This window comes from Cloeon dipterum, chromosome 3 (genome assembly GCF_949628265.1).
Source record: "Cloeon dipterum chromosome 3, ieCloDipt1.1, whole genome shotgun sequence".
NCBI lineage: Eukaryota > Metazoa > Arthropoda > Insecta > Ephemeroptera > Baetidae > Cloeon > Cloeon dipterum.
In genome coordinates, this window is record NC_088788.1 from 18493722 (window position 1) to 18518166 (window position 24445).

The 24445-nt window shown below is 44.2% G+C and overlaps 3 protein-coding genes across 17 annotated transcripts in view; all 3 read right to left on the reverse strand.

Annotated features, from left to right (window-relative positions):
* Positions 1-18499, reverse strand: part of LOC135940940 (bromodomain adjacent to zinc finger domain protein 2B-like) — a 40816-nt gene extending 22317 nt beyond the window's left edge. For 6 of the 15 annotated variants that reach the window (XM_065486092.1, XM_065486095.1, XM_065486084.1 and 3 more), the window contains exons 1-2: positions 18173-18498; positions 558-606 (exon numbers count right to left, since the gene is read on the reverse strand). The gene's annotated coding sequence lies outside the window, so the exon portion shown is untranslated. Of the gene's footprint in view, positions 1-557; positions 608-12611; positions 12622-18172 lie in introns of those variants that run through there. The other 9 variants (XM_065486087.1, XM_065486093.1, XM_065486091.1 and 6 more) reach the window with 4 other exon arrangements.
* Positions 18500-20335: 1836 nt separating this feature from the next.
* On the reverse strand, positions 20336-21785 carry RpL23 (ribosomal protein L23). The gene is made up of 4 exons (XM_065485392.1): positions 21685-21785; positions 21340-21423; positions 20873-21001; positions 20336-20574 (listed from the first exon to the last, which is right to left on the reverse strand). Exons 1-4 carry the CDS (start codon positions 21695-21697, stop codon positions 20378-20380), a joined length of 423 nt encoding a protein of 140 aa, XP_065341464.1. The 5' UTR covers positions 21698-21785; the 3' UTR covers positions 20336-20377.
* A 563-nt stretch (positions 21786-22348) lies between these two features.
* Positions 22349-23961, reverse strand: LOC135940786 (protein XRP2-like). Its single transcript, XM_065485840.1, has 7 exons — positions 23815-23961; positions 23554-23763; positions 23325-23497; positions 23106-23259; positions 22882-23047; positions 22668-22820; positions 22349-22598 (listed from the first exon to the last, which is right to left on the reverse strand). The coding sequence occupies exons 1-7, from the start codon at positions 23907-23909 to the stop codon at positions 22491-22493; spliced, it is 1059 nt and encodes a 352-aa protein (XP_065341912.1). The 5' UTR covers positions 23910-23961; the 3' UTR covers positions 22349-22490.
* Between the last annotated feature and the right edge of the window lie 484 nt (positions 23962-24445).

Genomic DNA, 24445 nt, shown 5'->3' on the forward strand with positions numbered 1-24445 from the left:
GGATGCACCGCGGCGCGCGCGACATTTTTGATGAGCTTTCATAGTTCTAAGGCGTTCCGGGTAGGGGAGCTGACGCGGACCAGCGGCGGCGGCGGCGGCGGTGGAGGCCCGGCTGCGGCGGCGGCGGTGGAGGCCCGGCTGCGGCGGCGGCGGCGAGCCAGCGAACGAACGAACGAACGAACGAAGCAGCAAAACTCTAGGTGCGCTGTGTACTGCGACAATTAATCATCGGGAGAAGAGAAACAGCGGGCCGTGGCGGTGGGGGGAGGGCTCGCAATCAATACACGTAGAGCAAGTAAGCAGCAACTAACCCAGCCAGCAACTGGCGTCCTCCTCGCCAAAATAAAAGAGCCAGCCAGCCGGCCGGCTCTCTCTGTCTCTTTCTCTGCCGTCGGAACGGAACGGAAAAAGCAGCCCCCGCGACGGCCGCGACAGGGCCGCGCGTGGCTGCCCCACACTGCACCGCCTGCGTGCGCAAGGTGGCCCGCGGCGCTCACATTTATCGCGAATTCCGCACAGATCGTGCCGATTTTATTGCCAATTCACAACAAACTTACTAGGCAGTCACGCTGAGGTCCTCATTATTCCTGTGAGTCACGGGTGAATCTGGAACACATAAAAGTGCTGGTTAGGACCAACGAGTCGACTGAGTGTTTGTTGTTAAGAACTTTAAGAGGAACAGCCCGAGCGGAAAATGAAGCGATTGAAAAAGTTGTCGAACTCAACCCTCACACGGTTCACCACTTATCAACGCAATTTATCAAGATTGACAGGTTGGATTTCGCCTTACTGATACACTTTGTTGTCCAGACGATGACAGGCCTGCGTGAATCGTCAGGATATAATGCTTCTAGTTTATTTTATTCTTAAAAATGCAGAAAAAAGGATAGATCAGAGGCCATACATATCTGATTTTAATCTTATCATACCACCTATCCAAAAACGGCGAAGATTTCCATTTATCAAAATAAATAAATCACGTTTTAGACAAGCACATCAAAAGCACAAAATCTGGAGCTTACTTTTTCTGAAATTTCCAACATGTGTATATTTTATCAGTGCCCATCAAAGTTTTGTGTTAAAACGTGGCATCAAGGAATAAATCCGGATCAATCAAATCTGAACAGTGGCCTTTCGAATGTTCTAAGTAGAGGATTATATCAGAGTACACGATCGTATTGAGTACTACTTATTTTGCACCATTTCTTCGAAGCACTGATAGCATGCGATAAAATTTCATAGCCAGTAGCAACAAGTCTGCTTGGCAAAGTTCAAACAGAGTTGGTCCAGCACAAGATTTCCCGCCACGCGCGGATTAATTCAAAGAGCGTCGTGCCGAAAATAATAAATTAGACTGCGACGGGTTATCTGCCGCTACATCGGCAATTACGCGCACTAAGCATGCATATAAAACACGGATCGTATGCATGTTTGTGTCGAGGACAGAAGCCTCATGCGCTGATAAAAGACACGGAGCGCAGCAATCGGGCCAAACAGCCCCGGCGATGCAGATTAGGCCTTGTTTTGAATATTAGACAAGCATCTACGTTATGTGTTTGAGTAATTAATACGTTTGCACAGCTGGCGCCGCGATAAAGTGATGAACCCATCGCTACTTCACGCGCTCGCAAGCAGAGTCGAGTGCGTATATGCGCATTTTGATAGCAACAGTTGTCCCCAGATTCGCGGCAAAGCTCCCCAAAATCTCCCTAATTACAAACGCATTATTAGCCGCGAGACCGCAGCCGAGCCGACGGACAACTTCGTACACGCGCAGACGGCCCTGTTCGTTTTCCTACGCGGAAATCCACGGTCGCGTCTGATTAATTGGATCCAGCGTGCACTGATCCTTTGGTCACACACTCCGGGTGACGTCACGTCGATTGCTGTGTGGCTAATTACAAAAGGATCTCGCAGCATTGAGTGGAGAACGCGGGGAGGGGGAATGAATGGGACGAAAGACACTCGGAACACCCTAATTGAGTCGTCGGCTGACGTTAAAGAGGCAAAAAGATGAGTGCAATTAAATCGTTTCACGCCATTTCTGAAAGCACGGCTGTTAAAAATATTATATATCGTTCTTTGCTTTTACAATCTTGGCAAGTGCGTCACAAATACGCAGATATACTTAAAGAAACGAGAAATATTTCTCAAAAATTGTAGGCAGGCCCGTATTAAAAAATCATCTCGTGAAGTGTTAACTCGAGCCTGATGAGTGAATTAATTATTATGCATTGGTCCCAAAATATCTCGGCGACTGGTGCATCACGTGGTCAGAATCTCATCAATAGATGAAAGTGAAACTATAGAATGAACGCACGCGATTCACTTTCATAGAGTTGATTCACTCACTTGAACCATCCCCCATCCCCTGCTCGGTAGCATGATAATTCGATCCCGAGCTATAAACTGGTGCTGACCACCGCCGAGCAGGTGATTATTTGCAAAACTAATGGTCGCGGCAGCTGCAAAATTTGCGCTATTTCCCCGCCAATTATGCGCACAGCGGCGTGTTTCAATTAATTTATATTGTGCAAACTGAAAGTGTGAGCGAAGTGTTTGTCGAGCGCTGCAGCCGGCGTTTATGTTTGAGTACATGGGGCGGGCAACGCTTTGATCCGCGCGCCGACAGCATTAAAAATTTCAACTTTTAACGAGTCTGATGTTTCTCTTAAGAAAAGTTGGCCGACACTCGATCGCGCACAGCAGCGTTCAAAACTTTCCAGATTGGTCGTCAAGCTGCACAATACATATATTTTTTAATCAATAACATCTCTTAAGCGAGAGTAGATTTTTTGCAATTATCATAATCTTCACCGCATTCGTCGCCCTTTTCAGAGCCCTCTGCTCAATTGCATTCATTTGCTGTGGCTCCGAGCAAGAGCTGATAAGCTTATCAAGTGATTCACGGTGAATTCCTGAAATCATCAGGCTTCCAAACCGACTGAGCTCGGTTCACCAAGCATCAAGAATGAAAACACGAAATTCGCGGAACCACTAAACGCGCGAGCAAATTGAAAAGTGCTTATATACGTCCGTAAAAAGCAACATGAAGCCTATGTGCTGTTGTAAAAGCTTCGGAGCGGACGGATACGCGCGCAACGTGTTTTGGCCAAGATAAAATTTACTCACCATTAAAAATGGCGCGAATGATGTCAGGTAGTGTGCTCAAATCTTCTATTTTAATACAACCCGAATACACAGAGCATATACAGACCAACCTATAATCGCATACATGTTTGCCCTGTTAAATGTTTAAAGGTTAGCTACATCGCATTAAATTCATGGTATCGTGACGTTTTGATGTTTTAAAATTCCCACAAAATTTTGGCATTAGTCTCAATATAATGTATTTCTGCGTGATCTTTAAAAAATCTTCAAACGACAACAATCAATAACATTTTGCATTGTAAGATAATTGATCTCTGCGAAACAATCCACATAAATGTCAGATTTCAAATTTCAGATTTCACCAAATTTCTCGAAATATTAAACAGCTTGTCAATAGTTTATCGCTTGATTTTGATCTCGACGCGGTGTGTTGAAGCTGCTAAAGCCGCTTTTGAAGCTAGCAAAATCGAGCTGGCCAACGCAGCCTGCCTTGCACATCCAAAAGACGACGCGACGCTCGCCCTTGTGCCTGGCGTGCATAAGAAAAGGAGCTGACTTTCTCGGATTTTGGCACAGAGGACAAATTTTAACTCGTGCTCGGTTGGAGGTATAGGGAATAACGTTTATTCAGTACCATTTTCGGGGCATTTTACTTTACAATGTACCAAATTGAAATAATTAGTCAGATTTTATTCAACTACAGGTGTTACCAACCATCATGTTAATTTACTCACAGACAAAATTTTGCATAGTCGGCGCAGAAAATCGAAGTCAGTGGTCCGTTTTCGCGGCGTGCCCTTGGCTCGCGGAGAAAGCTGGGCTTAAATATTTTAATCAGAATCAAAAGTCGAAAAGTTGTGCGTCAGCTCCGCGCGAGATGGATGCTGCTCAGCAGCGGCAGCGGCAATTTTTGGCCGGCGCGCAAACACAAACACGAGGAGGACGAGCTGGGCCCGCTGACAAACGACGTGCGGGCATTAATCTGATAATGGAGCCTACACGTCAGCCTAATCTGCCTGGCGAGCGAGTCGGTCGGTGCACCAGGCAGCCAGGCAGGCAGCTCGCGGGCGCAGAGCGAGCGAGAGAGAGAGAGAGAGAGAGAGCGGAGGCGGCGAAAAAGAGAAAAGAGGGGTGAGGTGCCGCGGCGGCCGCCGCCGTTGCGCGCCAGCAGCAGAGAACGAACGAAAAGTTGGTGTGCGCTGATCAATTATTTAGCAGCATAATGACCGGAATCGCTTTTTCAATAGGGCAGCGCGAGCAGCCGAGTGGCTCGGCAAACATGGCTGCGTTGCAGCCGCCTGTGCCGCTGTGCTCTTGGCTCGCATAAAGTACAGCCAGCGTACGTGCAGATCGATTTGAACAAACCGCCACCCGTATGACTCTTCGCCGTGCGAGAGCGAGCCGCCGAGCGAGCGAGAGGGCGACTCTTCCGTGAGTGTGCGTGTGTATGTATAGAGTAACAATCGGACTGTCCGTCCACACACTCGCACACACACGGGGGCAAAAAACAGCCAGCTCGCTTGCTCCACGGCGCGACGGCGGGCGTTGCGAACCCAATGCGCCGAGCCAACCGGCCAGCCAACCAGCCGACGAGCTCCAGAAATAATAATAAAATAATATCAAACGCAGCAGCAGCAGCGCCGAGTGCTCCTCGCCCGCCAGCCCGTCCTCTCTCTGCCAATCCGTCGCACCGGCCAACGAGCTGCCTTCGAGATTAGCGTGCGGGCGGAATTTTGCCAGAAAACCCTTCTACAACGCTCGCACCGCAACTTCAGTCTCAATAAAATTCCTTTTTGATGAAGCAGTCTCTCGGGGATCAGGCAGAAATTCATTCGATTCCGGCAAGAACCCTCCTTGATGATGATAAAAATGAGCAGAAGTTTTCGTGTAAGAAAAAGAAATTATGACTTAAGTAGATTGAAACTGCTAATGCCACGGTCCAAAGATCTGGTTGTCGAGTAAATTTATTGTAAGATCGGCTCTCAGTGCGTGCTTTTCATTTATGGGACTATATATGATAACACTGTCTGTCTCCTTAAAAACATGATAATGTTTGGTACAAGATTGATATCTCGACGAGAGAAATCGAGATCAAACACAAAATAGTCAAGTCGGGCAAATTTCCAAGTATTGGTTTTTCGTTCAAATTTGACTATTGTCTTTTGTCCTGCAGCTTCAATAATTATCAACTGATGAAGCCATCAGTGGACTCATCAATTCACTGTTTTTCTCTTTAAAAGTGAACCATATATTATATAATATATTACAGTCCGGGATCATTCCGAAACAGATACAAATATGTGAATTGACGTATGTCCAAGCCTACAGACAGAAGCACACAACTGATTACGACGAAATAAAAGTCAAGGAGCTCTTTAATCCGCAGGTAATCACCGAATCAGATTTGCATAAAATGCAAAGTTCTTTCGGCGCTCTTTGTTTGGTCTTCAATTGCAGCGCGCAGCTTTCAAGGTATTCTCGCCTTTTATTGCCGTGTGCTGCATTGAATTGAAGTCGGCTCTGCGTGTCGGCTGCGCCTCTCGCACGCCTACGCACTCGCCATGAGGATGCGAATGAAGATCTCAGCACGACGAGACCGGCTCCGTGAAAGAAATTGCCTTATCTGATGGCCGCACCGATCCAGCACTCTCGTTTGCCTGCTCCGCGCCTTTGATACTTTTCAAATTATTTCGTGGGGTTGCACCCGTGCGACCGATCGCAGGTGCGGCACGCATTGCGGAACCACTCCGATTCTGCGTGCATCCGTTTCTCACACGGCAGCACTTTCCGACTAGCGCTGACTGAGAATTTTTTCACTGTTTAACAACCGAATTTTCATTAAAAATTTGCCAATTGCGTTTGAAAGTTTAATTAAGAATTGCAAGAACTAATTGTCTTCTAGGTGTTGCCTTGTGAAATATTTTTATCGACACTCATGAATAAACGCTATCAATGGACTTGCAGTTCATCTCTGTCAATTTATGTGTGCTGAGCTCGTACCAAAGGTCTGTATTCAATTAGCAGACGAAAATTGAATGCATAAACTCATCACGCGGCCAACTTTCCGACAAGCATCCATCTTCTCCATTAGCATGCGGTGCAGTAGGCTCTCCCTGCGACTCAATTGCTCTGAGAATATCCTGCGCGCCGTGTATAGTGTGTTTGTGTGTGCTGTTTGAATAGGCCGCTGCGCCGTTTTAATAAGACGGACTGCGAGTCATAATAGTGGCCTTGATATAACATGCGGACCAGCACCAGCAGCAGCAGCAACAGCAGAGGCCGCCCTTATGATAAAAAATGTAGCCTGTCTTGTCGGTTTTCAAGCAACTGCTCCGCTGGCTGGCAGCAGTGCGAATGACGTGCCGCCGCTGCTTATGCGTCCACTTTTATTCTCGTGATAATAATATGTAGAGCCGAGCACTCGAGTGTGAGCAGCGCAGCGACATTTTCAAATACCTATCGAGCAGGCTATTTCTCGAGCTGATGTCACCGCGCGCGTCCAATTCGCGCGGCAGTGGCTAAGCGGATAAATTGTGCCTTTGTTTTGCTATCGCTGCCGTAGACTCGGAAAGTGATGCACTTTTGGACGTTTTGCTGACTCGACGAAACTTGGTAAGAAACACGTGTTGGCTGCTTCTTCGGGTTACTGACAAGTCGCTCTAGTTGCGCAGAAATGTGGGTTTTATTATTACAAAGCAGATTAAGCCGGGACGTATGTGATTCACAGCTATATAGGATAGCTGTGCTTTTCTTTAATTGATGAGTACATATTTTTTGTGTTCTCCGTTTTTGACTTTTTACTTAACAAACATATATCATTTTACAGGACAATCAATGGTCAATAATTTAAATCAGCTTGCTCATTGAACGTCTTCCCCATAATTTTTAGCATCGAACTCTTTGATGATCAGTTCTTCTGGCGAGGAGTTGTTTAGTCCATCAACGAAAAGAGATTTCTTGTCAAATTTTCTGTTTGTTTGTCTGATGTAAAAAATGCTACCAGTCCAAGTTTTAACTATAATCACAAGTAGAGTTTCCTCAGAAAGTGAATAAGGTTTAGCTGCTTTTTTTATCCACCACTTCAGACTAACTTTAATACATTTTGACTCAATCATCAACCAATATTTACTCTTGCACCATAATATTTGTTTTATTTTATAAAACTTCATGTTTTCCCCAAAATATTTTCTCTACTCATCGGTAACTCGCGGTGAAGTCAAAATGCAAATTGTTAAATCATATTTTCGTTATCCTTGATAAATTTCCAATCTATGCACATTTTCTGAAGCTGAACTATTAACGAGGCTTGGCCGAGTGACAGCGTTTCTTTGAATTCATAGTACACTTAGCCTGAATACAAATTTGCAACTTTACTGCCTCCTTGTAGAGCATTCTAGCGGGCTGCATTTTCCCAGAGGAGCTTTGCTGATGACAATACTCGATTTCAGCAGCCGCAGACATTTCGTTGCGAGATAGCCCTAAGCAGCTTTACAGTGTTACTGATATTGACGCATTATTTACTCTTTATTTATCGGCAATAAATTCAAAATAAGCGAGGCCTTACCGACGAGAAAAAAATAGTCGTCGCCACCGCTGCGTCTAATTGGCAGGCGAAAACGCGACTCTGGTTGATAACGTGGCTGCCAGATGCGCGGCAGGCACACGCTGTAAGAAAGCGGATCCTGCCGGCCGGATTTGTGTACACGCGCATTCAAAATCACCGCGGTTGATGCGCCTCCAGCATATACATATAACGTAATAATGCAGCTGTGGATCAAATTATTTTCATCCCACGTCCCCTCCTGCGGCCGCGGCCGACCGACTGCGAGAGTGCTAGATGCAAGAGGAAAAAGTTTCAGCAGCGGCAGCGGCGACGGCGGCGGCAGCGGTGGCGAGCAGGAAAAAACGAAAATCATAACGAAAATAATGAAGCAACTCTGGCGTCGCGCAACCTTGGTGCGTCAAATTCAAACGGCGTGAAAGAGAAAGAGAGGAGCGAGCAGAATTCCATTCCAATCTACTTATGACGCCCATTGTGCAGCAGCTGAACGTTATACCGTGTTTATCGACTTTTCCAATTCAAAGTGGAGGCGCACTCCCAACTGAAAAGGAACACACGGCGACAAGTAATAATGGTAGTATGGCAGCGGCGGAGAGAGAGAGAGACAGAATTGCCAGCCAGCATTGATCGACTCCCCGCGCGCGTTCGGCCGAGTAGAATAACAACGGAATTCATTTGCCCGCGCGCACAGCGTCGCGCGAATTGATGCAAATTGTGTTGTTGTTCGGTGAGCGTTCAAGGGCTGCTTTTTTGCTGCTCGCCAGCAGTCTTGGCGGCCGCCTTTTTACACTCAACTGTCAAAGTGCAGCAAACAGAGATTCAAATCAATTGTATAACCCAGAGTCTCTTAACCCAAAGTTTGAGTGCTTGGGAGAGCACTGAAGTTTCGGGTAACTTTTAAATAGGAATAATTTACACGACAAGGTTACGAGAGACGTTTTCCAAGAGAAAACGTTGCTCCACTCCACACTACAATAATACTGTAAAAATAGCTGTTGGCTTGAGAACCAACATATCAGCGATCCATTCATAACTTCCAGTGATATGAATAAAGTCCAAAGTCCAAAAGGCAAATGGCAAGAATAAAAAAGGAAATTAGAGGCCATTAACGTTCGGCAGAAAGTTCGTTCCACAGTTAACATTAGAGGTCATCGTTCCTCCAGCTGATGGGATGAAGTAAGAGGCTGCAGCTTCGGCTGAACCCAAAGTGAAAGTGCATGTGAGAGGCGTAACACACGCTCGCACATCTCGAGACACCTTTTCAACGCCGCCGTCGACATTATGGCCAAATCCGCTTCGCAGTAATCCGTACCGGTGGACCTCTTTCCAGATTCAATAATTACACTGTGTGCGTCCAGCCGGCTTTTTATGAGAGCTGTGAGAAATCAGGCTGAGCTAATAAGTTATCAGGAAATGCCGAGGACCGGCTGCTTTATTCTCGCCATAAGTGCGTTTCTTTCTTTCACCATTACTGTAGTTTTTTTCTCTCTTTATTATTAATGCGAGCGGCGGTTTTGTTTCCGCTTATTTTGCTTCAGATTACGAAGGCAGCAAGCGCATCGCGGTGGCTCTCCGACGCCGCCGTGCGTATTGTTATTACAAAAAATGTAACGGGACAGCAAAGCTGTTCACACGCATTTTATCATGCAGGCGCAGTTTGTGTTTCAAGAATAATGCGCGCCGGACGTATTATCATCCTTGACGCGGAGCTGAGGCTGCCGAGAGCGAGCGTTTTAATGCAGCACCCAGGCGGAGGCACTCGGCCAAAATTGGCGATTCTCACTCGGCACGGCGCTCTCTCGCCGATGGAATGCGCAAATGGCTAAATTAGCACTTCTCTCGACGACTGAGGTGCGAAAGTAACGAAAATCTTCAAAAGGGGCTCAGCTAAGAGAGCAGCCAGCCTCTCTCTCACGCCAGTCTCCTCTCCACCGGAATGATAATAAAGTTTAGGAATTAAAATGGTTGCAGCGCGCCCGTATTCTTCGCCGCTGCTCTTGAACCTAAACAACTCGTAAGGAGCTTGGCAAACGCTCCGCAGCAAATTACGCGTAATTTAGAGCTAAGGGCTGGAAAACGAAAGTTGGAATTCCGTGGACACCGAAAGCCTGGTTCAACCCGCAATTGCATGCACCGTCCGCCGGCGGTTGGGCAAGCCGTGTCTTCAACTAAGCCGATATATGCCGCGTCGACCGCACCGAGAGAGCTTTGATTCCATTATACAAGGCCTGGGGGTTGCGATTGCGAAACGCGCGCGGCGAACACCCGTGGCCTGCATGCAGCTATAGATTCACCCACTGCCACCGTGTGCAGTGCAGCCGGCTGACGTTGCACAACGAGGTGTGGTGCAAAATAAATAATAAAGTGCACCGGCAAGCGATGACACGGCAAGCAGCACCGACAGATCAAGTGTCGCCATGGATAATACGTAATTGCACTCGGGTGCAGCTGCGATGCGAACGGCCGATTGCAAAATCAACTGCCACGCGTTTCTTTATTACCGTCATGCCTCTTCCAAAAATGGGGGCGAATGAGATAAATTCCGTTAGTTAATATTGCTGAACAGCATTTTAAGGTACCTGTAAAGCAAAGCCAAAGCTCTGTCTCACCTCTGCTTATCATAAAAAAAATTGGGAGCCTTGACAGACATGCTTATAAAATTTTGAGGATTTTATAACCTTGTTAGGAGTTTTCACTAAAATTTACTCTAACTAAAACAATCATTATCTAAAGTGCGATAATAAGTTAAAAAGAAGTTTTCGAAAGAGAATTTTTGCCAGTCATATCGTCAGTTGTATCGACAAATATTTTTTTCTTTTTAAACTTATTAATTATACAAAATGGCTATCATTCTGTGCCCTGATCTTAATGAGGATAGGACTATTCATGAAATTTGTTAAAAAAATCACAAGTGTCCGTATTGTACTGCTTGCTTTTTTCGGTTCCGCAGGCATCAGATCAGCAGTACTTCACCTTCATAAAAATTCACAAGTCTTAAATCACATCCTCTATTATGAATTAGTGGCTTGTATACAAACGTTGCCTCTATTATATTTATGAGTTTCAACGGGTTGCTCGTTAATACTATACAAATGTCCAATTTCTCCTTAATAAGATTTGCTAATTTTGAAAATTTATCACATGTTAAACTGAATTAAATTAAAACGATATTAAAGAGTGAAAATTTACTGCTCAATTTTTTCTAACTTTAAAAACACACCAATTGACTGACAACTGGCTCTGTCCTGGTTCTGGTGGACTCTATTTGCTTTATTCCTTTCCTTTTGAAGTAAATATTAATTTAAGAAATACGTGTGAGCAGCCAATTGAAATTATCAGTTCTGGATATTACTAACGAATGCCGCCAACCCTGCTGACGGGTGTCGGAGCCGCGTGTGATGAGATTGCGGTCGGCCGGCCAGCCGGTCGGGCGTTTGTCCGAATCGACGCAAATTTGCACGGGGAGCCTCTTGAGAGGCCGGGCGGGCGCGATTAAATTGGCAATTACCGCGCACCGACCGCGCCACTATCACCGGGGGGAGTGCGCGTCGGGCGGGCGGGCGTTTAGTATCGCACCCGGGAGATAGGTCATTGACTTTGACCCACATTCTGCAGGCCGACATTGACCTTGGGTGGGTGGAAGTTCACCGTAGTGTGACGTCACGCGGCCTGCCCGGCATTTGCGAGAGCGAAACCGCCGTTTCTGGGTCCTTGGACCCAAGCGCACCGCGCTGCTGAGTGTTCTCGATGGTGAATGGGCCCGGCGCCGCGAAAACGCCGCCGCCGCTGCTTTTCGCAAACTTCTTACGCTCCGCTTCCCCCTTTGAGTACATGATGTACATATGCGCACGTGTACTGTACATATACGCACGCACAGTCGGCTCGAGTAGCTCCATTGACTCTGCGCTCTCATAGTTGAAAGATCAACAATGTGGTGGCTGCGGCGCGGAAAGAAAGAGAGAAAGAAAGTTGAGCGGGAAACCCGGCTGCCACGCGCAGGGATTTCCCGTTTGAGTTTCGCCAGATTGATTTTTGCCAATGTAGCAGATAAGTGCGAGCCTTCTTGTTACATTGCACACAAGAATCGTTGAGCCAGTGAATTAGGAAGAAAGAGAGAAAGAAAGAAAGAAAGAAAGAAAGAGCATGGCAAATCCATCAATGAAGGCAGGAATTCGCTGGCTTAGAGAAAAGCCGCGGTCTAGTGTTCTTCTGATCTCGGAACACACGCCGCTGTTTATTCTCGGGATTGCACAACATCAATTTCATTGGCCCACAATGAGGATTGAAAGGAGGTAAGAAAAGAAAGAAAGAAAGGCTTTTCGGAATGCCATTCATTCATCCATCCATCCATCCATCGGCTTGTGTAATTGCAGCACGCGGGCTGGCAGGCTGACGGCCTGCAAACTTTGTAATTTGGCGGCGGCGGCGGCAGCGAATCTGGATGGCTGCAGCTCCTCGGCTCGGCTCGCCACCGCTGCCGCCGCCGCTGCGAACGACGATAATATGGGTGAGCATCAAGTAGAGTTTTAGACATCGCGGCAGCGGCAGCAGCGGCAGAAAGAGGAGAAGAGGAAAGAGAATAAAAAAGGAATATCGCCATGGCAACTCTCTCGCGCTCTGCCTCCTTCCAAATAATACAAAAAATACATATATTTCTCTCTCTCTCTCTCGCTCGCTCTCTGGCTGTGCTCGCTCGCTCGCCTGCTCTCCACGTCAGCTGCCCCTCCGCCTCCCCTTCACCTCAAAGTGCTGTTCCATCATCTCGGAATAAAAAGCAAAAGCAACTATTACTGTAGACAACAGCAGCAGCAGCAGCAGCTCGGGCGGTGGTGGCGGCGGCGGTGCGACGACGGCACAAAAATTTCTATAAATATGACCGGCCGCGCGGCGCGTAATGGCGCATCATCCGCCGCGCGATATCCTTGTCGCGCTACACAAATTGATTCCGCTCCTTTGTCGTGCGTGCCGCGTGCGTGTTGATCAAACAGTGCCAATTATTTCGCTCTCTCCCTCTGCCGAACGAAAAGGGTGCAAATTCAAACCTGCCCAGGTGGGCGCGGTGATAAATGTAATAATTATTGTTTCGCCAGAATCGCCACCCCCGCATGCTGCTAATTTTTGCCTTTGGTGGCTTGTCAATTTAGCCATTTTCGTTTTGATGATTTGTTTGCCTAAAAATAGCGTGTGCTAATTGGCAAGCATTTATTTTTATCAAATGTACGTTAATACCTGATTTGTGGGATTTGAATATTGAGCACGTGATTGAACATGTCGGGTAGATTTTAAAAGTAATCATTCAAGTAACAGTGGAGTGAGCAGGAAAACGGTTTGAGCTGTGTGCCGGTAATTTACGCTCGAAATTCAAAATTAAGGAAGAATGCGTACATTTAGGTTTGAAAACAATCTTATAGGATAAAATAAATTATCTCTCCCCATAATTTACAAAATATAAATATTTCCCTTTTGTTACGATTTGTTGTAAGGAGATGCATTCTTGTTCAAGGTTCGTTTTTACCTTTAAATCAAAATCCAATATATCAATGCAGCAGTTTTTAGCATTCAAGATATATTATAGATATATATCGAATACCAGGAGTTTTACTCTGATCCAAGCAGCCGGCTTAAACCCCTGTTGAGTTAGTGTTGGGGATTAACGTAAGCATTTAAGTTGCATGCTCCCGGTATTAGGTGATTATGTTGGCATTGAAAGAAAAATTCATATTTTTTTCGGTACATTCCAGTGCTTACTGGACATGTTTACACAATTTTTGCTTATTCCAGGTTCTTAAAAAATGCCTTTCCTCGTAAATACGAGAATTCATTCAAAGATTTCGCGCATTTTAATGTTGATGAGCAGATTTGTCGAAAATGTCAGTGCACACGGCGAGCGGATTTTCCACTCAATTAGATAAAACGGACCAATAATCAATATACACGCTACAAAGCCGATCGTGCCGGCTGCTTGTGTAAACACTGTCTTATCAGAACGCCGTGAGGCCGGAATTTATCTCGGAATCGCTAGTTTCTCGGAATGACCGAATTCTCACTCGAACAGTTTCCGGCTTGCAGGCTCGCACGCATTCCCCGAGCGAGAAGAAACAGCAACAGCAAGGCAGCTGGTAATGAAGGCAGGCTGGCCGATTTGCGAGCTACTTGTTAGACGCCGGGGCGCATTTGCATACGTTTTGCACACTGGGAAGCGGGGAGCGCGCGCGTCCGGCAGGCGCAGGCAACCTTTCCAAATTCGCCAGCCTCTTCTGTGTGTTGTAAGCGACCAAGTATGGCCAAGATCAATAATATGGTGTGCTCTGGATGAAACTTTATTGCTATCCACTCCGCATCACATCCATCCACAGAGCGGCAGCGGCGGCGGCGGCGGCGCTTTTTTTCTCTCTCTCTCTCTCTCTCTCTCTCTCTCTCTCTCTCTCTCTCTCTCTCTCTCTCTCTCTCTCTCTCTCTCTCTCTCTCTCTCTCGCTCAGCTCAGCTAAATAATTTTCGCATTCACCGCCTCGCGCACCGATCAATTGCCGGGCCGATTTTTCAGGGCTGCCTCGCGAGCTGCTTATCAAACACCGGCAATAGCCAGACGCGCACGTATATTTACAAGTCAATAAAAAAGATCGCACTCGCTGCTTATTCACCGCTGATAAAGGGAAGCTGCTGCTTGACGTGATTAGGCTTTAACTATTGTGATTGTGGCCCCGACGACTCTAGTATTTCGACATACTTCGCTTATGTATTCCAGTTATTAAATAAATAATGCAAATGTAAATAAAATGATAGAACCAGTTAAGTGTAGAGTTTTTAAGAAAAAGGCACTCTTCACCAACCGAAGCAGTCATACAAGCTGTTGCTTACTCGAACTTCTTTGTATGGATGATCTTATCACTTAATGTTCTTTATTGTACAGTAAGTGATGAAAAAATCAATCAGAACAAACTTTTTAAAATAATATCCAAAGGAAATCCTGAATTTTTGTCACCCCTGCAATGGTTGACCAGAATTGCGAGTCTTTTCACAAACAAACGACACGCCTATCCCGTGCCTTCCACTTTCCAATTTGTATAAAAAGCAGACGAATGATTGTATTTGCGTCAAATGTGATTTACCTATTGCATTTAACCAGTTCTTCAATTGTAATACAAATTCCTTTACATAATTTGAAGCCGCAAAATGAACTTGTGAACCCCTGCTACCACGTTTTGATAAAGTTTGTTGTATACTTTCGTGTTAAATGAATTATTTATTCAAATAAATTAATGAACACGTTCAGCAAATTTGAACTTTTGTAACGATGTCCACTATATATGCAGGGGTTTTAATTTGATGCAGCGTAGTATACTCCACCAGTGTTTGGCAAATCAAGCTCGTCAAGTCATATTCATCTATTTATCAGTGCACCATCACTATCAGCCGTTGTAAAACTGTGTGCTGTAAAATAAAATATGCTACGCTTAATAGATGGCATTATGGTTCACCTAGATTTTAGAAAATTTGTCTCTGTTGTAATTCTTTCGTATGACACTACCGAGAAAAAAGGAGATCCTTAAAATCTTCATCCTTGAGGATCCAAAATGTATCCAAGAGTTTTATTCAATAAATAGAACAACAAAAGATCAACCAAAGCTTGTTGGACCTTGAACTTAATAGCGGGGGTATTTATTTACAGCGTGGGGGTTCAATGGCAATAGTGCGTTCTTTGTTTGATACTTTCTAAGAAATACCAATAGAACCAATAATAGAGCTTGTATGTGCTTTTCATGGTAAAAGTTTCTTGTCACTAATAAAAGATCTCTGGAGCAGGTATTCGGGGAAAAATAAGCGAAATTTACTTTACGACCCCGTTGGCTCGAATTGTTACAGACAGTCTTCATAATGTAAATGCAATGGGAGATAAATTGAGCATTTCGGAGATCTTTTATACAGGCTGCCCAATGTTAGAGATGGCAAAAGGTGGTTAATTTAGTGACTCTAAATTCTCAAATAGGGAGGCTTTGGGACAAATGTCTGGCGTTTCAATGAAAGAACTCCGTGCGGGGTTAGGCGGAAATATGGCCACATTGGGCCCAAGCTCCTCTGCGGCCACTCGGACCCCGTGTTATCCGCTCGGTGGTGTTATTGGGCTCATAGCCCTCGGGATGTGCTGAGCAGAGATTAAAAAAATCGGTATTGTGAATATTTAATTTAAAAGAGTAAGGCGGAAAACTAACATTCCCATTAAAATTTGAAATAATGAATAGCAGAACAAAATAAATGGGTGCATGATGAAATATTTTAAATACCAAACCCACCCCAGTTTGCAAACAGGAAAATGGTTAAATATGAGGAAAAGGAGTGTAGCCGTTTGCTGATAAGTTGTATTCAAATAAAAACAAAATGCGCAAATTATCACATCCGTGCTTCCGGACGAAAAGCAAGATTTCAAACGCCAAACAGCAAAAACGATCGAATGGGCAAATGGCAACTCTCAAAACTCGGAGTGTTGCATGCTCCCTGCTGCCGGGTGTCACCTGAAGTTCTCTTTCTTTCTCTCTCGAAATAAAAATAAAAAACACGGTCATGATGTCAACGTCGGCGATTTGGCCGCAATTACAAAGTCGGCAGGAGGAGGCGACTCCGGGGGCGTGAATCTCGTGCGAATTGAATCGGCGGCGCATAAAGAAGAAAGAGGCGCGCGCGAGCAGAGTGTGCAATAAATTTATTCAAGCGGCGGCGGCGGCAGCGGCGGAGAAGAAGAGGTTGCTTGCTCGCTGGTTGGGAAACATTTTATGAAGAGTTGCCTCAAAAGGGGAGTGTGAGTCAGTCATGATGGCGAGGGGCGAACAATACAACATTGATCCCTCGGCGATATGTATTTAGTATCCACCAGCCAGGCCAGGCAGGCAGCGAGCGAGCGGAATTACACACACTCACACAGCGCCTGCCTGCCTCTGCCCGCTCGCTCACTCGCGCACTCTTTGCAACCATTTTAGTTTGCTGTCTCTCCACCTCTAATAAATGATAATTTTCTGCCGAAATTACTGCCCGTGCCGTGCAGCTCGCGCCTTTCCCCTCGCCGCCATAATTCCGCGCAGCCTCTCTCCGCGACGGCGGCGGCAGCGGCGTTATACCTTCTGTCCTGCCGCTTTTGTTGCTAAAGCGGCAATAATTATTATTACCATTCTGCATGAATAATTCAGCGCCGAATTTCGAAAAGGAAAACGCACCTGGTCCGCACGGCCACGGCATGACATGTGTGTGACTCACGCACCATTGCCATTGCGAAATCATCCCCGTAATCACCAAAGAAAATAAAAGTTGGATAACAAAAAATAAAAATCGAAATTATTGCATTCTACCCTCATGGAGGGTAGTCAGGTGTGTCCGTGCTTTTAATTTAATTTTCAGCAATCCAGTAGCATGTTCCACAGGCTAATTACTGTCGCCGTTGCTCTCGAAAGGCAAATTAATGAGCCAATTAAAAACTAACTGCACGAATTACGAAAAATGCAATTAAAGAGAATGGAAACGCAACCAGCGCTGCGGCTGGCAAAATACGTGACAATGGTGAAATTCGAGTCCGAGCCCGGGCTGCATCAATTAAAGTGGCATTCTATCCTCTTTTCGTGTCGTGCTCTCGGAAATTCGTAGCAAAGGATAACACCTTCACAAAGGAATACTCAGCCAACTCAGTAAACAACCTTTGTAAACGAATAAGTATGGGGGTCTTCCTTTAAACCTGTCGCATAGTTATAAACAAGAATATTCCCCCTGTGTGGTGATTTTTCAACAACTCACTGGAGCAATAAATTCACAAATTGAAATCGTTTACAAATAATGAGCAATTATTGGAATATATTTTCAGTCTTGGACTGTTTTGAATCTTGAAAACCGGACGAGCGGCCGCGAATTGTTGTTGAATATCTAAATAAAACCGGTGGATCATTGAAAGTTTGATTGCTCAGCTTCGTTGAGTCGAGAGCGCGCTCACCATCGGGGCCCCGTTGAGAAAGAAAAACAAAGCAAGCCGAGAATTTTATTTGGCCGACGATATTAGAGGTTTTCGCCTAGAAACCAAAGTTCAAGTCCAAGACTCGGTGCACAAGCGAAACTTTTCGCAAAACTGCCCCATAATGTACTAGAAGCAGAAGCAGCAGCAGTAGCAGCGGTTGCAATGTGAAATGGTCTGTTGTTTACGTTGGACGAAAGTGCGCATCGCAGAAGCCATTCGTTATACAATCGGCGAACACAGAGCAGATAATTCGCGGGACACAGTCCGCGTGTTTACAAACAGCGTATGTACGTAATCCATTCGTCCGTCCGTGTGTCTCGCGGGTGTCCGGTGGTCCCGATTCAAACATAATTCGGCAGTCAGCAACAACGGCTGCGAGCGAGAGCGAGCGAGCGAACGAGCGAGCAGCAGCAGCAGCTTTGCATTCCCCACACGCAGTCACGGAAGAAGGAAAACGAGAAGAGAGCACAAAAAATCGGCTCGATTAGGGAGCAGATGCGGGGCCTACCTTGGTTCCGCGGCCGCCGTGGGCCTGCTGCACACGTCACGCGCGCCGTTCGGACACTCGGACGATCCGTCCGGACGAGACTCGGGGCTTGGACGCGGGGTTGACCTGCAAATTCGGGCACTGTCGCACCAAACAACAACACTACGGTTCTTCTCCGGTCTTGCACTCGTAACAAATGAACGAAACGCGAACGGCGTTCGTTCCCTCTCCTCCTTTGCCTGTGCCGTGCCGCCCGGCACACAGCGGCCGAGAGAGAAAAGAGAGAGACGAGGGGGAGGGGGCAAGAGCAGGAGCCGTCGTAATGTGTCGTGCACTCTGCAAGATGTCCGCTTGCTTGCTTGCTTCCCTGCCCGCCCGTGTTTGCTCGGCTCGCTCGCTCGCTCCCGCTGGCCACGCAAACTGCCCCGCGCGAGCGGGGGCGCGGCGGCGGCGCCACCCAGCGGCGCCTCGCGCCGCCGCTCCACCTTCGCCTCACGCACCTGACCGATTTTCGCAAATTTAATCAAAACATGCATAATACGATATTCGCCGCTTTTTATCTCATTGATTTAGCCGCTCGCAACCCTTTGACGTCTTCGCGCGTAGTTCCGCTCCCGATGAATTTCCTTCCTTCCGTTGCACGCTGCAATAATTAAACCCTTTTCTTGATATCATCAATTCCTGCTGCGAAAGTGACAGGTGGCGAGCCGAACACCGCAATAATATTGCCAACATAAACGGAAAATAATGATATAGTAAATGCCCAAAATTCTCCCCTCGCATACATAAATATATGTTCATTATCTTTCTCCCATACACACTTTATTCATTCCCTCCGCTCCTGCGTGTATTCCATTTGGTTTATTGATAACGCCTCTCCAAGCCACCCACTCCCGATTATTTATTTATGCTCATGTCCACCTAAACTCAATGAGTAAATGAGTATCACCCCTTCTCCCACCTCCTTGCGGGTGCCCCACCGATGCAGCAGTTTTTTTTATCATTTTCATCCTCCCCCTAATCAACTCTCGCACGTGCCTTATCCTTACATTGGCACGTGACAGCGAGGGAAACGCAATGGATTGGCCACCTATTGGCCGCACGTCGAACTACTCAAACCGGAAAATTCGTGGGAGATTCAAAAAAACTCAATAATTAGGCACACATGGTTCCAAAATTATAAGTAATTTCGACAATGTATTGATGAATACACTGTCGACATTTTTCTGTGAGAGTTAAATAATGAGATCAAATTATATATGAATTTTAAGCATTAAGGCACCTTTTCAAAATCAAAATTATATTAAATTTGTAACTTAAACATTAATCGTTTTTTGTCATGATTTCATCAAAAGAATCTAGTATGTAAAATGGAACACATTTTAATCACCCGCGGATTCTGGCATCTGCAGAATTCAAGATTTTTGGGGAACCACGCCCATACACAACACCCCTTTTAAAATTCCCAGATGTAGAAAGCTTATGAAGCTATTAAGCTCTCTACCCAGAAATAATGCCTCATTAAAACGTGTGTTGGTAGTTTATTTTGATTGAAAAAAATCAAAATATGACAAATTTTTGTCGAATTTCCTTTGTTTAACATTTACATACGACCTCACATTGTTAATAAAGAAAAACAGCTACATATATATAGCATTTAAACAAGGTAAAATTATCATTCATTTTCATGACAAAAGTATAATTCGCTGTGGCAGTGGCCTATAACTGCGACATGACGCTAATTTTAGAGTTGAAACAATCAATACAAAAAACCAATTGTACGAGGTTACGGCAACCGACGCTGCCATAGCAAATTTTCAAATTTAGTGTCTTCATTAATTTAAAAAAATTGTTTAGAATAAGGGTACAAATTACAATAATCTTCAAAAATAGATGAATTTTTCATATCCCTTGTAATTACTTCATTTTTCCTCCCTGCTGACCAGCAGTAAAATCAAATTTATACGAAGGGAAATAAGATTTAAATCTTCAAATTATTATGACCTTCCCCTTCAATAAGAGATAAGAAAGACTAAGTTTATCGCAAAATATATCAAATGGATTTAATAGTACTATTTTTATCAGTATTTATTTCTTCACTTCACCAAATTAAATAATTTCACTATCAAACACTGCTGTGGCAGTAAGTACATCTCAAATGAGCCGGGACAAAAAATCATGTAGTTTTGTTTTTGAAGTTTAATTAAAGAGGAGCGATACAATAGGTTAAGCAATAGAGTTGGCGTTTGATGCGATCCTCGGCCAGAGGTCGGCGCACTCTTTAGCTACGGGTCCAGTAATCGCCGAACCCTTCATTTCTCCCTTGTTGTTTACTATCACTCCTGCATTGTCTTCAAAATAGATAAACGATCCATCCTTCCTCCTAAACGGTTTCCGTTGTCTGATGACAACTGCAGGCATTACTAAAACAAATAAATTTTCATTAAAATTTGGCACAAATATTATATTAATAACTGAAGAAAACTGAGAACTTGTTCATTATTCCAATTTTTCCAGGATTGCAAAAATTTTAAAATCAATAAAAACTTAGAAACTGAAACTGATTTTTTATACTAGTGTTCCTGAATAGACGATTTCTTATTTTATAGCACTGTACATGAAAATTAAATTCAGTGTTTTAACATTTATATACAAATCAGATCAAGATTTTTAACCGCAATATTTTGCTATGATTTATGAGTTTAGAAGGAAAGTACTCACCCTTTTTCCTGAGCTCAGGCTTTCCCTTCTTCACTGTAGCAACAATCATGTCTCCGACAGCTGCTGAGGGAAGTCTGTTGAGCCTACCCTTCACACCCTGAACCGCAATGACGTACAGGTTCTTGGCTCCTAAAATTTGAATCAGTGTTAAAATATGTAAGAGGAATTATTTTATTTAAATGGATACTAAAGAAGATTACAAAGATGCAGAATATCATTATCCCCCTTAAAATCATTAAGAGAAAATGGAAGAACTGCACTTGGATGCATGTACGATGATTATCAGTCCGGAAGATTGTTTAGAATTGTAATTCCCATCTCTGGTTCAATTGGCAATGAACTTTGACATTTGAAAAAGTACAAAGCGATCTTTCAGTCCAAATTTCTCGTTAAGTTGGATCCCTCGTGTTTGTTTGATCACACAAATCTGGGGTCAAGTCTGACGTTAAGTACAAAGTCGTTCTCACCTGTGTTGTCGGCGCAATTGATGACGGCGCCGACTGGCAGGGCCAGGGAGATGCGAAACTTCGCTCCCGCGGATCCTCCTCTTCCTAAAATAATCCAGAAATCAAGATATTATTCACAGTTTCCGGCATTAACTCAGTGTGTTGTGTTATCCATGTGGCATGAGAGACCGATGCCGACAAGGTTTGTTTGGGGCTGGTATAATTCGGAATTGATGCTACTTCAGGCAAAAACTCATCGGGCATTACATATTTATGTTTAGCGAGAAAAATATTTTGCAGAAATTAAAACGATAACACATGCTGATTCGATGATGAATCAGGATAAAAATTGAAAACTGAACTTACCTCTCTTCGACATCGTGAAGCGATGGAGCCAAGACTAAAGAGTTGTTGTGACTTGGAGCTTGGCGGCGCTGGTGTCGATGTGCGTGTGTGGAATGTTCGAGCGAGAGTGGCGCGGAAGGAAAGGAGTGAGGAGTGTGTTTCATTGAGATTTGAGACGACTGCAGATATTTCAATAATAGTGATAATTATTAAATTAAATACAGCGTCCTCGGTGTATATCGAGCATTTTATTGTTAGTTATCCTCAGCCCGCAGACGGAACAGTAAGCTCATGAATTATGGCTGCAACCAGCAGCCGAAACTAGTTGAGCGGGACATTTATGTAGATATATAGGCGGGTAGTTCGAATGCACCGAGGAAGCTGCATTTAACTTCAACTGAAAATTACGAAAACCTTGCGTAATTCTGCCTTCATTGGCAACTATCAATAAGAACTGGTAAATCAAACATTTTTCGTAATTTTCACGCCTGGATCATCATCTTTATTATTATATATTTCACTCGAATTATTGCTACCTTTCTCTAGAAAGAAAAAATAATGAAAATAATTGCATTTATTTTAACAAGAAAACATTCATTTTATTGACAATATAATATGTTACAAACATTTTAACTTGTTTCCCATCTTTCTGCGTGCAGTTTTACGACTCTTTAAAATACAATAATTATATTCCATTCATTTATTTATTACAACACAAATAGCTTTTTGGCTCACTGACTGACATACATTACATAGAGACCAAAAATAAAACTAGATTTAATCGCGTCCCTTGCTATTTTGTTCTTGTCAGATTAAGTCGTCCTTCTTTAGCTACTTTGCATGAATGTTATCAGCTGCTTGCCAGATGGACGGTCATAGATGTGAACGTTTTCCTTCATCTCTTCACCAAATTTTGTACTCCCTTTTTCCTTTGCCTGAAATTCCATAATATTACCGTCAGTTCGATAGGTTTTAACTTTTAACACTGCAAATTTTGCACGCACTTCTTGACATTTAGCTACACAGTTTGATCCCGCAAATTGAAGCACGATTAAATTCACCAGACTAGCGTCCAGCTTTTTCTGGTTGGGATTTAATTTTTTCATGTCCTCGTCACAGACTTTTGCTTCTTTAGTTCGTGTCAAACGTAAGTCTTCCTGCAATAAATAAATTAAATTGTGAAATAAATTTATTGTTATTTGCGTGTATAGAACGTGCCTCGTGATTTAGCGATGCAATAAACTCAAGAGCAAATATGCTCTCCTGATTACGAAATTCTGTTATTGCCACAATGCAAATTTCCGCAGCAAAATTTCCGACATCTGGTGATCCGAGTGAGCAGGGGACAAGTGATTTTGATTTTTCACCAATTACCAGTTCAAATCTAAGAAATCAGATTATTTTCCTGACAGAGAGTTAAAGAAAATCTTATATTTTAGCACCTTTCGGCGTTTTCTTCACTGATTTGAACCAATTCCGTGACTTTATCCGGTGGTATAATTTGCCAATTTGGGTCGTCGGAGGCGATTGGCGTGAAATCGTAAATCAGATTCCACTGGTTATTAAAAATGCTCAGGCCGGATTTCTCGATCTGACCTGCGAGGGCGAGATTATTTTAACTGAAATTGGCGTGTACGGTAAATAATATGAAAAGAACAGACCTTGTAGCTGTTTATACTGTATGAGCGCACAGCCGAAATCCAGTTTTGAACACGCTTCAATTGACGGCTGTGATGTGCAGCACAAGAAAGCAGTTATATTCCTGCAGTCGCGGGCGCGGAACTGCCCACACAAGGCGATCAGGCACAAATTCTCCGAACCACGCACGAAAAGACTGTGTATTTAATTGAATAATTGATGGCTTTGATTACTTAAAAAAAGGTCAAAAACCTTCCACTGGTTGGTCCCAAAATGATTTGGCAGTCGGTGCAATCGTCTATGATGACTGAATTGCAATGGTCCAGAACAAAAATTTTGGAGTTCTTGCAGTTTTGAACTATCATCTGTCTGCCATTGACTGTTTTTGGTTCCCTCACGATTTCCGAATCAATTATTCCTTCGATGGTGAAATCTTTTGGATCGAATTTTGGTTTTTTGTCCCTGGGAATGTTCAGTGAATAAATATATATCAGAAGAGAAAAATAACATTACCAGGAGTATTCCTTTTTTGGTTCCGGGACCAAACACGATTCGTCTGCTTTTTTGGTGCAAAACTCGCTGTAAAACTTGCACAAAATACAGCCCATTGTGTCTGCTGCGTGATCCGCTTAGAAATGCATGGCAAATACCACATTCAAAAACTGGTGTGCGTCCAAATCGGCAGGTGCTGCCCAGGGCGGCGCTCGCTCAACTGAAAAATCAATATATAGCGGCACGCAACCCCTAGCGTTCAAATCCCTGTGCTCTCGTTCATTCAACGTGTTGCCTATAACTGAAGTATAACAAACGTAAATTGAATCTAAAATTCCAATAAAAGAATTTAAGGAATAAAGACTAGAATTGTTAAGACGATGTTAAATAGATAAAAAAAAAATATAAAGATAAAATGAGAATTTTTTTGAATTTTTCGTAGCCAAACATTTACTCCAAAAATTAGTGATTCAAATAAAAACATCATTGTGTATACCATCAGTTAACACCGTCTTGAAGCATCAGCGGGGATCCCTTGAAACAGTGCGATGATTTTCCATTTATTCAACGGGAGTGAAAACGCGGTTAAAATGAGTTCAGAATTGAGTTTCTCGTGACGAAAATTAAATGAAACGACACCAGTATTGCTCTA